The sequence below is a fragment of the Chiloscyllium plagiosum genome, chromosome 5 (genome assembly GCF_004010195.1).
Source record: "Chiloscyllium plagiosum isolate BGI_BamShark_2017 chromosome 5, ASM401019v2, whole genome shotgun sequence".
Lineage (NCBI taxonomy): Eukaryota > Metazoa > Chordata > Chondrichthyes > Orectolobiformes > Hemiscylliidae > Chiloscyllium > Chiloscyllium plagiosum.
This window is the reverse complement of record NC_057714.1, coordinates 36,830,538-36,845,587: the sequence shown is the minus strand read 5'-3', so window position 1 is coordinate 36,845,587 and position 15,050 is coordinate 36,830,538. Positions and strand designations below refer to the sequence as shown.

General features: G+C 39.4%; 1 protein-coding gene across 2 annotated transcripts in view; it reads right to left on the bottom strand.

Moving 5' to 3' along the window:
- LOC122549803 (thrombospondin type-1 domain-containing protein 7A-like) overlaps positions 1–15,050 on the bottom strand; it is a 589,911-nt gene that overhangs the window by 29,890 nt on the left and 544,971 nt on the right. For both annotated transcript variants that reach the window (XM_043689852.1, XM_043689854.1), the window contains 3 exons: positions 13,377–13,492; positions 6,341–6,458; positions 5,318–5,463 (listed from right to left, as the gene is read on the bottom strand). In XM_043689852.1, the coding sequence (XP_043545787.1) occupies positions 5,318–5,463; positions 6,341–6,458; positions 13,377–13,492 (380 nt within the window). The remainder of the gene's footprint in view (positions 1–5,317; positions 5,464–6,340; positions 6,459–13,376; positions 13,493–15,050) is intronic.

The window sequence follows — 15,050 nt, the reverse complement described above, 5'->3', positions numbered from 1 at the left end:
AGGAGAAAAAAAAATTGTGAATTCACTGAAGTTCATTGTAACACCAGTAATAAGTTACGTTGATGGAAACACTTTTTGAGTAAGAGTGATAAATTTTGAGAGGATGAGTGTAGAAAGGACATAACCCCTGAATGATAAAACTTTTAAAAGAGCACAGAAAAAAAAAAGAGACTGAGCAGTTCATTTACAGATTCTTCAAAAATTGCACCATATTTTATGCATAGGCATAACATGTAAAATATCAAAAAGGTAATTCTAAATAAATGAAAATCTCTGATGAGTCCATAGTGTATTATTATAATCAGTTTCAGCATGAACTTTAAGAAAGATATAAAGACCATGGAGCGTGAAGAAGAGATTTATGAATAATTAAATTAAGGGTGAAAGACTTTACCATAAAGGCCTTCAATATATATTTTGTTGCTTTTTTTTAGGTTTGGAATGTGAGTTGAGATTCAGAATTGAACCTTGATCAGCTACTTATTTTAAAGGAGAAGAGAACAAAGACAGATGTTTGCTGTTAGGAACTGGCCTTGAAGATAATACAACATAACTTTGTTCTAAGAGCACTATAGATGAATCTCTACTCAATATTATACTCTAAGAAGGTAGCTGGTTGAATGTTGAATTGGTCAATCAAAGGAGGGCTGGTGCTAACCAGCCAACTGCAGAAAATGTTGATTAGAAGGAGAAAAGAACAGTCCTCATTGGGTTTTGACAGGACAGTGATTTTTGTAAACTCTGGAGTCAGCCATTACTTTTTGCCCACCCTCTCTCTCTCTCAACATTCCTATTGACTTATCAAGTTGTTGAATGTTCTGAGAAAAGAATTCCAGTCTGCAGGAAATGGGTGAATGCTTCTGGAAGTCTGCTGAAGCTGTTTACCTTGACCACTGACTTTGGAATTGCCTTGACCACTGTCTCTGTTCTATTTGCCTGTGAACAAACCATTCTCAAAGGATTTTATGTATGCCTGGTAACCATCATTTGAAACAATTTGTTTTATTTGATTTCTTTTAACAATGTCAATCTGTCTGTGGGACTGGGGTTTATGATCAAAGAAGCTTGAGCTTTAGATCATAGACATTAATTAGATTACCTTGTATATCGGTGTTACATTATTAATAATAAATTGTTAATTTTTGTTTAAATCATAAATGTGGTGTCCAAGATCTGTTCTTTGTTAAATCTGCTTGGGACAATTTGGCAATTTTGATGGTCATTGAGTGTTTAAATTTCAGTGTGCTCCAAATCCAGTGATAATGAGACTGATTTGATTTGGGTTCCTATCCCTGTGTCATAACATTAATTATGATGATTAACAGTAGAAATTGGGCCTCTTATCATTATTAGAACATGGGTTAAAAGAATGTGTAATTGTGCTCAAAATTATAATTGAAAACAAAAAATTCTGGAAATTTTTGCTGCCTGGGCCAGCAGTTCACACCCATCCCTAATTGCTATTGGGAAGGTGCTGGTGAGCTGTTCTGTGAATTGCTGCAGTCCATCTGCCATAGTATACTTACAGCACTGTTTGGGAGGGAGTTCCAGAATTTTGAGAGTGAAGGGATGGTAATATATGGAAGCTTTCAGGTGCTGGTTTACCCATGTATCTGCTACTCTCATCAGACAGTCATGCAGTATGGAAACAGATCCTTTGGTCCAACTAATCCACGTTGACCATATTTCCAAACCAAACTAGTCCCACTTGACTGCTTTTGACCTATATCTATTTCTACCGTTAGTCATCATAATTAATGTTATGACACAGGGATAGGAAGCCAAATCAAATCACAAGAGATGGGGGACATACTAAATGAGTATTTTGCATCAGTGTTTACTGCAAAGAAGGATATAGAAGATATAGAACATATGGAAATAAAGAACCACATCTTGAAAAATGTCCATATTATAGAGGAGGATGTGCTGGACATCTTAAAATGCATACAGATCGATAAATCCCCAGGACTTGATCAGGTGCACCCTAGAACTCTGTGTGAAGCTCGGGTAGTGATTGCTCGGCCTCTTGCTGAGATACTTGTATCATTGATAGTCACAGGTGAGGTGCCGGAAGCTTGGAGGTTGGCTAAGGAGGTGCCACTGTTTAAGAAAGGTGGTAAGGGAACTATAGACCGGTGAACCTAACATCGGCGGTGAGCAAGTTGTTGGAGGGAATCCTGAGGGGCAAAATTTAAATATATTTGGAAAGGCAAGAATTGATTAGGGATAATCAACATGGCTTTGTGCATGGGAAATTATATCTCATGAACTTGATTGAGTTTTTTTGAAGAAGTAACAAAGAGGATTGAAGAGGGCAGAGCAGTAGGCACAATCTAATGGACCTCAGTCAGGCAGTTGGCAAGGTTCCTCATGGTAGACTGGTTAGCAAGGTTAGATCTCATGGAATACATGGAGAACTAGCTATTTGGATATAGGACTGGCTCAAAGGTAGAAGACAGAAGGACATGGTAGAGGGCTGCTTTTCAGACTGGTGACCTGTGACCAGTGGTGTGCCACAAGGATCAACCCTGGGTCCACTGAACTTCATCATTTATATAAATGATTTGGTGTGAACATAAGAGGTAGAGTTAGTTGCAGATGACACCAAAATTGAAGATGTCGTGGATCATGAAGAAGGTTACCTCAGAGTGTAACATCTTGATCAGATGGACCGAAGGGCCAAAGAGTGGCAGATGGAGTATCATTTAGATAAATGTGAGGTGCTGCAATTTGGAAAGACAAACTAGGGTAGGAATTAAACATTTAATGGTAAGGTCCTGAGGAGTTTTGCTGAACAAAGAGACCTTGGAGTACTGGTTCATAGTTCCTTGAAAATGGAGTTACAAGTAGATAGGATAGTAAAGAAGGCATTTGGTGTGCTTGTTTTTATTGGTCAGTGCTTTGAGTATAGAAGTTGGGAGGTCATGTTATGGCTGGACAGGACATTACTTAGGCTACTACTGGAATACTGCATGCAAATCTGGTCTCCCTGGTATATGAAGGATGTTGTGAAACTTGGAAGGGTTTAGAAAAGATTTACAAGTATCTTGCTAGGGTTGGAGGGTTTGAGCTATAGGGAGAGGCTGAAAAGACTGGGGTCATTTTCCCAGGAGCATCAGAGACTGAGGGGTGACCTTATCAAGTTTTATAAAATTATGAGGGGCATGGAGATGCTAAATAGTCAAGGTCTTTTCCCTGAGGTGGGTGAGTCCAAAACTAGAGGGCATAGGTTTAAAGTGAGAGGGGAAAGATATAAAAGGGACCTAAGGACAACATTTTCTTGTAGAGGGTGGTGTGTGTATGGAATGAGTTGCCAGAGGAAGTGGCGGAGGCTGGTACAATTGCAACATCTGAAAGGCATCAAGAAGGGGATATGAATAGGAAAGGTTTAGAAGGCCTATTGCTAGCAAATGAGACTAGATTTATTTAGGATATCGGGTTGGCATGGACGAGTTACACCAAAGGGTCTGTTTCCGTGCTGTATATCTATGACTCTATATGAACTCTCTGTGTAAAAAAGTTGTCCCTCATGTCCTTTCTAAATCTTTCTCCTCTCACTTTAAAAAATATACACCCTAGATTTGAACTCCCCCACCCTTGGGAAAGACCCTTGCTGTTCACCTTATCTATGCCCCTGGTGATTTTATAAACCTCAATCTCTTGCGGTCCAGTGAAAGAAATCCCAGCCCATCCAGCCAATCTTTATAACTCAAACCTTCCATTCCCAGCAACATCTTTTTTGACCCCTTTCCAAGGTAATAATATGCTTCCTAAAGCAGGGCAACCAGAATCGTACCTAGCCTCCAGAAAGAGTTCTCACTAATGTCCTCTACAACATCAACATGACATCCTAACTGCAGTGAAGAGCAGTGAAGACAAGCATGCTGAATGCCTTCTTAACCACCCTGTCTACATGTGAAGTAATTTTGAAAGAATTATGAACCTGAACACCTGCGTCTCTCAGTTCTACAACATTACCCAGGGCCCTACCAATAACTGTGTAAGTCCTGCCCTTTTTTCTTTTACAAAAATGCAATACTTCACATTTTTCCAAATGCATTTGCCACTGCTCAGCCACTGAGCCAATTGATCAAGATCTCTTTGTAATCTTAAGTAACCTTCTTTACTGTTGACTATACCACCAATTTTGGTGTTACCCACAAACTTATTAACCGTGGCTCCTAAATTGTCATTCAAATCATTTATATATATATGACAAACAATAGTGCACCCAGTACTGACCCCTGCGGAACACCGCTGGTCACAGGCTCCCAGTCCGAAAAACAATGCTCCACCACCCTCTTGTTTCCTACTGCCATTCTAAGTGGGAGAAATCACAGTTTGAGAAGGTGCTGTCTAACCAACCATCATGAGTTGCTTCAGTGCACCTTATAAAGGTTCACACTGGTGTCACTGGGCACTGATGACGGATGGAGTGAATGCTGAAGGTCTTAGAGTAAGAAGGATAGATAGTTTTGATAGTCACCCTATGGCATACTTGGTGTTAAAGGCAGTTACTTTCACCTCGCCTCTGAAATGAAGCACTCTTTTATCCATGTTTGTGCCAAGGCTGATTTGAAATCACGAGTTTAGTAGTTTTGGTGGGCCTCAGGTAGTTATTAGTCGTAATGCCAGTGACCTCTTCTATTACTTTGCTGATCGTTGAGAATTATTATTATGAGTTATTTATTGTCACATACAACCAGAAAGATAGTGAAAAGTGTTTTGTCGCTACAATCCGGTGCCATTTTGAGTTACAAAAAATTGAAAAGAAATTACATAAATAGAGTTCAGCTTCTGTAAAACGGGTCTTCAAACACAGCTCCAGAGCTTCCGTAAGACCTCTGTAAGGTTTCCTGGGTCTTGAGGAGTCCCTGCATTTTAAGGCTACTGCAGCCAAGAGTCCCCACTCCATGCACCAGCTACAACCAATGACCTGCCAAAAACCGCCACAGACAACAATCCCCAAATCCAGGCTTCAGGCCTACCACAGCCAGGAGCCCTCCACAGCAGGCACTTCCACCGTTGCAGCCAAAGACCCACCAAATCCCCGAGTTCATGCTCTGGGCTTACTGTAGCCAGAAGTCATTGCTAATTGGCCAGGTTAGATTTGTGTTGCTTTTTTATGGATGTGACATACCTGAGCAGTTTTCCACAATGCCAGGTTGATGCCATTGTAAACAAACAGGCTGAGGATTCATCTAATTCTCCAATTTAAAGCTTTACTGATATTTCTGGTTTATTTATTAAGGAGATGCTTTAAGGAGATTATTTATTAATGATGTTGAACAAAATAAAAATATGGAAATTTACATACCTCAACTGTACATTGAGTCCATTCACTATATTGCCATCGATAACACGGTTTGATCAGGCATGGTTTGAACTGTTCCAGCTGCATTATACATGGCCTCCCATCTCCCTGGAATGGCTGAATCAATGTTCTCTTGCGTGTCATTACTCCTAAAGAAAGGAAGCACAGATGCCACATCCACTTAGTGATGAGAAATTGTTTTGATCCTACCACTTATTTCTGTAAAACATACTGTTAAAAGGTAAGAGCAAAATTAAAGTCCAGAAACATATATGTGTGTCATTGTTCTTTTAAAGAAAATCAGAAGAATGCTTTCCTACCAAAAAAAAGACTTAAATAAAGTGCATTTTCAGATTCCTTCCTTCACTTCCTTTTCTGATTAAAAGAAGAACAGCTTTATCTCTTGGGATGGACATTAGGGTGAAGTTATCAGGTCACTTACTTGTAAGTTCAGTTTTTAAACTGTGAGAGCATGACAAATTACAATCACAATACTGTTCTCTAAAAATGAGTTAGGATTGTGTAATTGTTTCAGAATATTCTTTCACTAATAATTTATTGAATGTGAATGACCCGTTTATGTTACATTCATAACTTACATGTATTTCGCAATATAAATGCAATGAAACTGTGTCTGCTTTGGTCAAATTCTTTATGCCTTTAGCAGGTTCTGAGGTAGGCCTCAACCAAGTTAATAGACCTATCGATCACATACAATTAACTGGATAATCCGACTACAGTTACTGGACTATAATCCATGACAGTCATCATTATAAAAGCACAATGGTAGTATAGGAATTTTTTTTAACCTTAATTAGAAATACAATGTTGTGCTTCAAAATAAAAGTTAAATATGAATGTAGTTCAGAAGACTCACATTTCACCACCTCTACTTTAAAGTGATAATGTGCAGCCATTGCAAACATAAATATTTATCTCTATGTCATTTGTGTTGTCATGGATTCATGTTACTGTACATGCTGGAATGTAACTGAATGCTAGTTAAACTACCACCTGCTTGGTTACCTGTAAGACCACATGACTGAGAACAAGCAGACCAGGCTGACCAGTCAGAGAGTTGACAATTCACTGGACACTCCACAGCACACGATGAATTCATCTGCCACGATTTCTCTAGACCCAGCTGTTAACAGAAGTGAACAGAACTTTCAAGTACAACAACTGAAAAGAAAAGCATCTATATAGATACAAATTATTTTATTTTCTTAGAATCTTAGTATCTTAGAATCCCTACCGTGTGAAAACAGGCCCTTTGGCCCAAGAAGTCCACACAAACCTTCCAAAGAGTAACCCACCCAGATCCATTCCCCTACCCTGTTATCACTCCTGACTAATGCACCTAACCTACACATCCCTGAACGCTATGGGCAATCTAGCATTGCTAATTCACCTAACCCGCACATCTTTGGACTGTGGGAGGAAACCTTAGTTTAATTCATGTCTTTTTGATAAAACAGAGTATTGTGCTTCTGCTTTTGCAAAATGATGATCTAGGCACAGTCAATGTTGGTATGTTGGTCAGTGTGTGAAGAAAACCCTCTCAATTTTCATTTCATTAATTTAAATGGAACAAAATTGAGTAGCACTGACCTATATTCCCACCTTGCTGATTTTATGAAAATTGTTCTGGCCAAATAAACCACTGTACTTGGACACAGGAGTATTGCCTCATCATCGATATCTTACAATATACAATATGCTTATATTACAAGCAATCAACTTATGCTAAATGCCTATGTCTGGCTTTTTTTGTTATCAAACACTGCCTTTAAAGCAGCCTCCCATCTCCAGGGTTATTTCTGGTACTAACTCATATAATGCATGAGCAACAAATGGAAGATCAATGAAAATTAATAAACAACAAAATCAATTATTATGCTCAATTATTTCTCATAGACTGTGTGACAAAGACAATTAGATAGAATGCTTCAAGAGCTTTCAGATGGTGCATGTGTATTAAAATAATCAAAACATTGCTAAAACAGCTTCATTCTAATTAGGATCAGGAAATAGCCTTGCATAATAGTAGTTTGCCTCTCTGATGTGTCTATCAATTTATTTCTTTTCACACCTATTCAGAGAGGGACACAAATATAGTTATTCACATCCAAGTAATAAACTCAGGTTAGTAATGTTGATAACATTTATCTTTTGAGGATTTAATGTAATTCAAGGATTCAAAATAAAATGCATCAAGTGTACAATAGATGCAAAATACATTTTACGATATGATTATTAAAAAAACAAATTGGAAAAATGCCAAACCAACTGGTTAATTGTTATCCTACACTATGTCTCCAAATTAAGCTAAAAAGCTATAATTGAACTTTTCCTTTCTGTTACATACATTCTATTCATGAAGATTTAACCGGCACGAGTATTCAGCATCATGGTTAATAGGATGAGAATTTGTTATGTGCATTTTTATTTTGGTTAGGATGAACATCACATTTGTGTTTTTTTCAGTTCAAATATCTAAAAAAATCTATTCAGCCAATTTCAGTGACAACCATTTTCCTGTAACTAATCCTTACTAACTATTTTGCTTTTACATTGAACGGAAAAGAGTTATGTTTGTGGGATGTCAGTCATTTCATTCCCAGAATATCACTACAGAAATTTCTTACAGTAGTGTCCCTCCATAAGCTCAGAAATGGGAATGTTCACTGATGATTGCAAAATATTCAGCACAATTCGCATCTGCTCAGATACTGAAGTAGCCTGAACAGGCAAATTGATGTTTCAGGCTAAAGCCCTCCTGATGAAGGGCTTTTGCCTGAAACATCAATTTTCCTGCTCCTCAGATGCTGCCTGACCAGCTGTGAATTTCCCGCACCACTCTAATCTTGTTCTAATCTCCAGCATCTGCATTACCCTCCTCTGTCAACTGAAGTAGCCTGCTCATATGCAGCAAGATCTGGACGATGTCCAGGTTTTGCCTTACAAGTGGCAAGTAACATTGACACTATGCGATTGCCAGGCCATGATCATCTCCAATAATAATCTGAATATTATTGCTTGATATACAGTGACATTAGCATTGCTGAGTCCTTTACTATCAATACTATCACTGTCGACCGAATTGGAACAATCATATAAATACTATGGCTACAAGAGCAGATTAGAGGGTAGGAATTCTGTGGTGTATAACTCACCTCTGCCTCCTCAACGCCTGTTCATCATCGGCAAAGCATAATTCATGTGCAATGGGATACTCTTCCCTTGCCTGAATGATATAGTTTCAACAACTCTCAAAAAGCTTGACTGAAGCAGCCCACTTTGATTGCCACCCTACTCACAACCTTCAACATTTATTTCCTCCACCACAAATGTACACTGGCAGCAAGTTATATGATCTTCATGATGCATTGTAGCAACACACTCAGGATCCTCTGTCAGCACTTTACAAACCTGTCACACCAATTCTGATTTGGAATTATATAGATGCTCCTTCATGGTCACTCGGTTGAAACCCGAGTACTGCCTTCCTAATAGCATTGTGAAGTACCTTTCGTGTTAATGATAATGGTCTCATCATCAATTGTTTGTAAGGAATTGATTAACTTGATGGGTTAGTTTATTTGAAATAGTAAAACACATTACAAGTTATGAAGCAGGCTTTATTGAAACCAATCGATTTGTGTGCGCTATTTGTAGACTCATAGCAGTGTAATGGTCAGGCAGAATTGCAAACTTTTATACAAATGGCACATGGAACCTATAAAATGAATTTTCTTAAAGGCAATGTACACATACAACATTGTTCTCCTTTCCAAAATAAAGTTTAATTACTTATATTTGCAACTTTGCCAATGAGTTTCTGTAACATATGGATAATTTGCTGATGTGTTCAAGTCTCATGATGGGGAATTTGACTGAAGAGGTGATTGATTGCTATAGCCATTCTGTTTGTCAAGTTTTTTTCATGAACTGGATTTGCATTTCCAGACTTAGCTGATCTTCATATACTACAGCCAGGTTTTGATCCAGATTAGTCACTGACTTGTTCTGGAAATTGTTGTGAGTGGCTCAAATCTTTTTGTCATTCACTGCCTTGTTCTGTACAATAATAGAATCCCTACAGTGCAGAAAGAGGCCATTCAGCCCACCGAATTTGCATCGACCCTCCAAAGAGCATCCTACTCAGACCCATCCAAGATTAGAGTGGTGCTGGAAAAGCACAGCAGCTCAGGCAGCATCCGAGGAGCAGGAAAATCAATGTTTTGTGCAATAGCCCTTCATCAGGAATAGAGGCAGAGTGCCTGTAGGGTGGAGAGATAAATGAGAGGAGGGTGGGGGTGGGGAGAAAGTAGCATAGAGGCTCTATTCTACTTTCTCCCCACCCCCACCCTCCTCTCATTTATCTCTCCACCCTACAGGCACTCTGCCTCTATTCCTGATGAAGGGCTTTTGCCCGAAACGTCAATTTTCCTGCACTTCGGATGCTGCCTGAACTGCTGTGCTTTTCCAGCACCACTCTAATCTAGAATCTCGTTTTCAGCATCTGCAGCCCTTGCTTTTACCTACTCAGACCCATCCTCCTACCCTATCCCTGTATGCCCGCATTTATCTTGGTTAATGCACCTAGCCTGCACATCCTGGATGGTATGGACCAATTAGCACGGCCAATCCACCTAACCTGCACATCTTTGGACTGTGGAAAGAAACCCACGCAGACATGGGGAGAATTTGCAAACTCCGAGGCAAGAATTGAATGTGAGTCCCTAGTGCTGTATATAATATTGTGATTCTGCATATTGTTCACCTGCATTAGGTCAGCAAGCTGCTTTACATATTATTTGCACACAAAGTAATGTTGACTTATAACTTGTAATGTGTTTTATTATTTTATACAACATGACATTACAGAGTTGACCAGGAAATCAGAGGCTCAACAGAAACTGCAGCAGACTATTCAAGAAACACAGATCGGAATATGTCTTTTTTTATTCCTTCATGGGAAGTGTGCATTACGGTTGAGCCAGCATGTATTTCCCTATTCCTAGCTATCTTTGAGGTGGTGGTGACTTGCCTTTTTGAATTGCTACAGTTCAAATATAAGGGAATGTTTCACTGTCTGCTACAATGGATGAGCTAAAATTTCAGCTCTCTGCTGTGGAGAGTAAAATGAATGTTCAAGGGGACAGTACTGAACAACGAGATCAGGTTCAATCAAAATCTGAAAATATAATCTCTGAGGTAGTGGAGTCTTTAGGGAATACCTCTATTCAGCTGACAATAATGAATGGAGAGCTGAGAAAGAAAGTAAGCAGACTGAATTGTAAGCTCTATTATAAATCCAGTGGAAATACTGTCAGTGTCCAGGAAAATCTGGAAGAACCCACAGGTAAAGCAGATCAGGCTCAGCAGGAACAGCTACAGAAACATCTGCTCGAATGCTAGGCATTGCTCAAGAAAGTGGCAGATCTACAAAAAGTTGTAACTGCACAACAAACAAAACAATGAGCTCACAATCGCATGATTCAGTTTTTTCACAAATAAATGCTAGAAAAGATATAATTCATGGAAGAACTCAAGCAGGATATAGAGGAAAACACTCAAGCATCATTAGGTGATGTGATGATCGCAAATCCAATGTTGCTGCACACTGCAAGTAGCAGTTTCATGTTTTGGTTGCTACAATATACTGGCACCAAGTAAATGTACCTTTGGCCATTGAACTGTCACTTACTGCATTCATTTCAGGTGTTCTTTCAACTATTTTCTGGTAGCACTTCACCTTGGAAGAAGGGAAAGTTATGGCTGACAACACAGACCATGCTAGATACCTGTCAACTACTCTGCCCAGTCTGGTCGCCAAGTAGCCTCCAAGAATGTCCATGTCACCCATTACCTCACACTACCCTTATTTCAACCCAACTGCCCAATGTGGAGACCCATGACATTGACTCTTCATGTAGACAATCAGATTTATATGTGATATCTCATATCAAGACACAGCATACTTTGAAGGATTCTGTATTAGCACTATCCAGGAAAAATCCCTTAGAATAATTCTTGCTAAATATTTATTTGTTACATCGGCACAAATGGACAAATATGGAGCAGGAATAGGCCATTCAACCTCTTGAGCTAGCTCTGACATTTAATAAGATCATGGTTGATCTGATTATAACTTCAAATTTGTATTCAAACCTACCCCAGTAGGCTTTCTCTCTCCTTGCTTAACAAGGCTCTGTCTGTCTACCACTGCTTTAAAAATAGTCTCTACTTCCAACACCATTTCAGTAAGGATTTCAAAGAATCACAAACCTCAGACAGAAAAATAGTTTATTGCAAGTGGATGATCCCTGATTTTTAAACAATGACCACTAGTACCACATTCCCTCCCAAGAGGAAATATATGCTTGCACTGTTAAGCTGCATCTGGATCTTATACATTCAATCTGATTCACCTAAACTCCAGGAGATACAAACATAGTTTTTCATTATGTTTAATGCAATAGAACTACAAAAAAAAGTTTCCACTACTGCAAATTGAAAAGTTAACATACCATTATTTTCAGGGAGAAGAGGGTTAGTATGCTGCAAACATCTGCAGCCATGAAAACCTGCAATGTGGAAGTCCTGCTGAATTTAACTTTTTTAGTTCATTTCTTGCCAGATTTCCTCTTGTGCAAGAATCCAGAACTAGGTGTCATTGCTTAAAAATAACGGTCACCCATTTAAGGCAGAGATGAGGACTGCATTTTCTCCCCTTAGAGATTGAGAATCTCTGAAATTCCCTACCTCAAAAGGCAGTGGATGTAGAATCATTAATTTTTTTTTAGGCAGAGGTAAATAGCTTTTTGATTAGCAAGGAGATGAAAGATGATAAACAGTATGCAAGGATGCAGAGTTCAGATTCAAATTAAAACAGCCATGATCATATTGAATGGTGGAGCAGATTCTTGTTCGGCTGTTTATATGATTGAGAGGCTATTGAGTCTGCATCTAAGCACCAGAGAGGAAAGGGAGATTCCAGGGATAGGGAGGTGCGAGTGCTGGGGAGGACATCACTGGTGTGTATTGAGATTATAGCTGGGTGGGCGAGATGAGACACAGGGAGAGTTGCTCATGTCAGCAGGCTCGCTGGCGATAGGGTGGGCACATGGGTTGTGCGAGACAGATGCAGGGAGGAAGCACCACAAGTAATGCTCTAAAACTTCTTGACAACATCTTTACTGCTGCCTCCTCCTGTCAGCTGTCATGTATCTTGAATCCCGAAAAATGCTTCCTCCATCCATTAATTTGAAACGTTTGTCAAAATGTGATGCAAGTGGCCTTATTAACATGTTGAAAAACTGACTTGTCTCTCAAGAGCTTATCTTCACCCTGACCTGCTCCAGTTAAATTGAAAGCGGACATAATCCTGGTGAGTTGTGGTCAGATTTCAGATTCTAATGATTTTAACCTCACTTTGCACTCCCCTTTCCCTCCTAAATACCCACCTGCTTTGAAGGGTGTTAATCCCATCTGTCAATTTGATACTTGCTTTGAATAAATTCCACAGAACCTCATTTTAGTAAAACCAGCTCCATTATGATTTAACAATTTACACATCTTTCGTTACCTTCATAGAGGCCCTTCGGCCTAACAAGTCCACACCGACCCTCTGAAGAGTATGTCACCCACTACCCAATTACCCTACACTTACCCCTGACAAATGCACCTGATCTACACATCCCCGAACAATTTAGCATGGCCAATTCTCCTAACCCGCACATCTCTGGATTGTGGGAGGAAACCCACGCAGACACGGGGAGAGTGTGCAATCTCCACACGGACAGTTGTCCAAGTCGGGAATTGAACCCAGGTCCCTAGCGCTGTGAGGCAGCAGTGCTAACCACTGAACCAACATGCCACCACCATTGATGAAGAAGACAAAAAAAAGTCATAAGTAATTGACAAGAGATCGTTTAAGTAATATTTAATAGCATGGAGGTGATTCAGAAAAATTATCAGTGATGGATAAGGTGATGAAGCATTCTACTTTAAAAAGCTATTCCTCCAGTAAGTGGTCTATTAACATGTGACATACCTCTTCACAGAACTTGAGATCAACTGACTTCCCATCACTGCGAACACAGTCCAGCATTCGTGTTTTAATTCCATTTCCGCAGACTGCTTTATCACTCAGCTGACAAGTGCTCCAATCTATAAAATGGAAGATAATTAGCTGTCTCACAGAATACTTAACATAACAAGCAAGTAAATAAAAGGATTTGTTGAGTGGAGTCCAATTAAGCAGCAATCAAAAAGCAAAATACTGTAAATGCTGGAGAGCCCAAAATTAAAGCAGAAAACGGCAGAAATACTTAGCAAGTCATCTTGCTTTTTTTTTAAAGGATTTAATTCCATTTGACTGGTTCCTCCTTCTCTGTAGCATCTGCTCAAACAATGCATTCTCCTACACCATTAATTCTGAGGTGCCGTCTTTCTGCTCCAACTGAGGATTTCCATCCAACCCAGTTAACAAGGCCCTCGACCATGTCTGCCCTCTCCCCTTGTTCTCCTTTTGAGAGCAAAGATAAAGTTCCCTTTGTCCTCAAAGTCCATCTGATCAGCCTCCATATTCAAAGGATCATTCCTGGCCATTTCTACCACATTCAGCATTTTGCTGATTTGTTTGATTTGGCATCACATTTATATCCACATTCTGCCAACACTTACACATGTGGTTAACAGTGCAATAATAAGCCTGTTTCTTTATCATATTGACTGTGAGGCAGATTTTGATCAGAACCTTAGAGCGAATCCCTCCCCCCCTGCTCTTCTTTGATCAGTGCCTTTTACCTCATCTTTTTACTGGGGAGACCAAAATGCAGATTGGGCGATTGTTAGCAGAACAGCACAGTTCAGTCTACAAGCATGACCCCAATCTTCCAATGCCCTGCTATTTGAATTTTCCACCTTGCTCTCACACTGTCAGCTCTGTCCTCAGATTAGTGTTCCAATAAAGCTCAATGTAAAATTGAAAGTATCACCTCATCTTTCAGTCATCCACTTTACAATCTTCTAGACACACATCAACAATCTCTGAAGGTAATCTCTGCCCCCATTTTGTTACATTTTTGATTTTTCTCTCATTTTTGCTTTTGTCCTGCAAAGCATTTGTTCTGGTCACCTCTTGTTTCTTGTTTTATTTTGTTTTTGTTGCACCATCACCACATCTTTATAATCCTGGGGGAGCTAACTGTTCTGTCATTCAGTCTTTCCTGAGTTCCATTCAATCACATTTTGTTTTTGTCCTTGTCTCATCCATTTCTTGCACAATATCTGTGTAACTTTTCTAAGTTCTGATGAAAATTCATCAACTCAGAATGTTAGCTCTGTTTCTCTCACCTCCAAGACTGCCTGACCTGCCTATTTCGAGAGGTTTCAGTTTCTATTTCCAAATATGTTGTGTTTATCTTACTGAGCTGGTAGACCTTTCAGTGACAGTAATAATGTAATGTAAAAAAAAGGCGAGTTATCAATTCTATAACAGTATGTGGCATGCCTCAAATTCTGGATATTATTCTTAGATCATCCCTGAAGTGGCCATTTCTGGAATTGCAGGTCATCGATTTTCTGTTAGCGGGTTCAGTATTCAGCCCCTACATACAGGTCGGAATTGGAGAAAATCATTTACTTGGTCCTTGCTCCTGAAACACAGGGTGTACTCAGGTTTTGGATGCCTGAGATCTGCCCAGAACCAAGCCTCATTAATGTA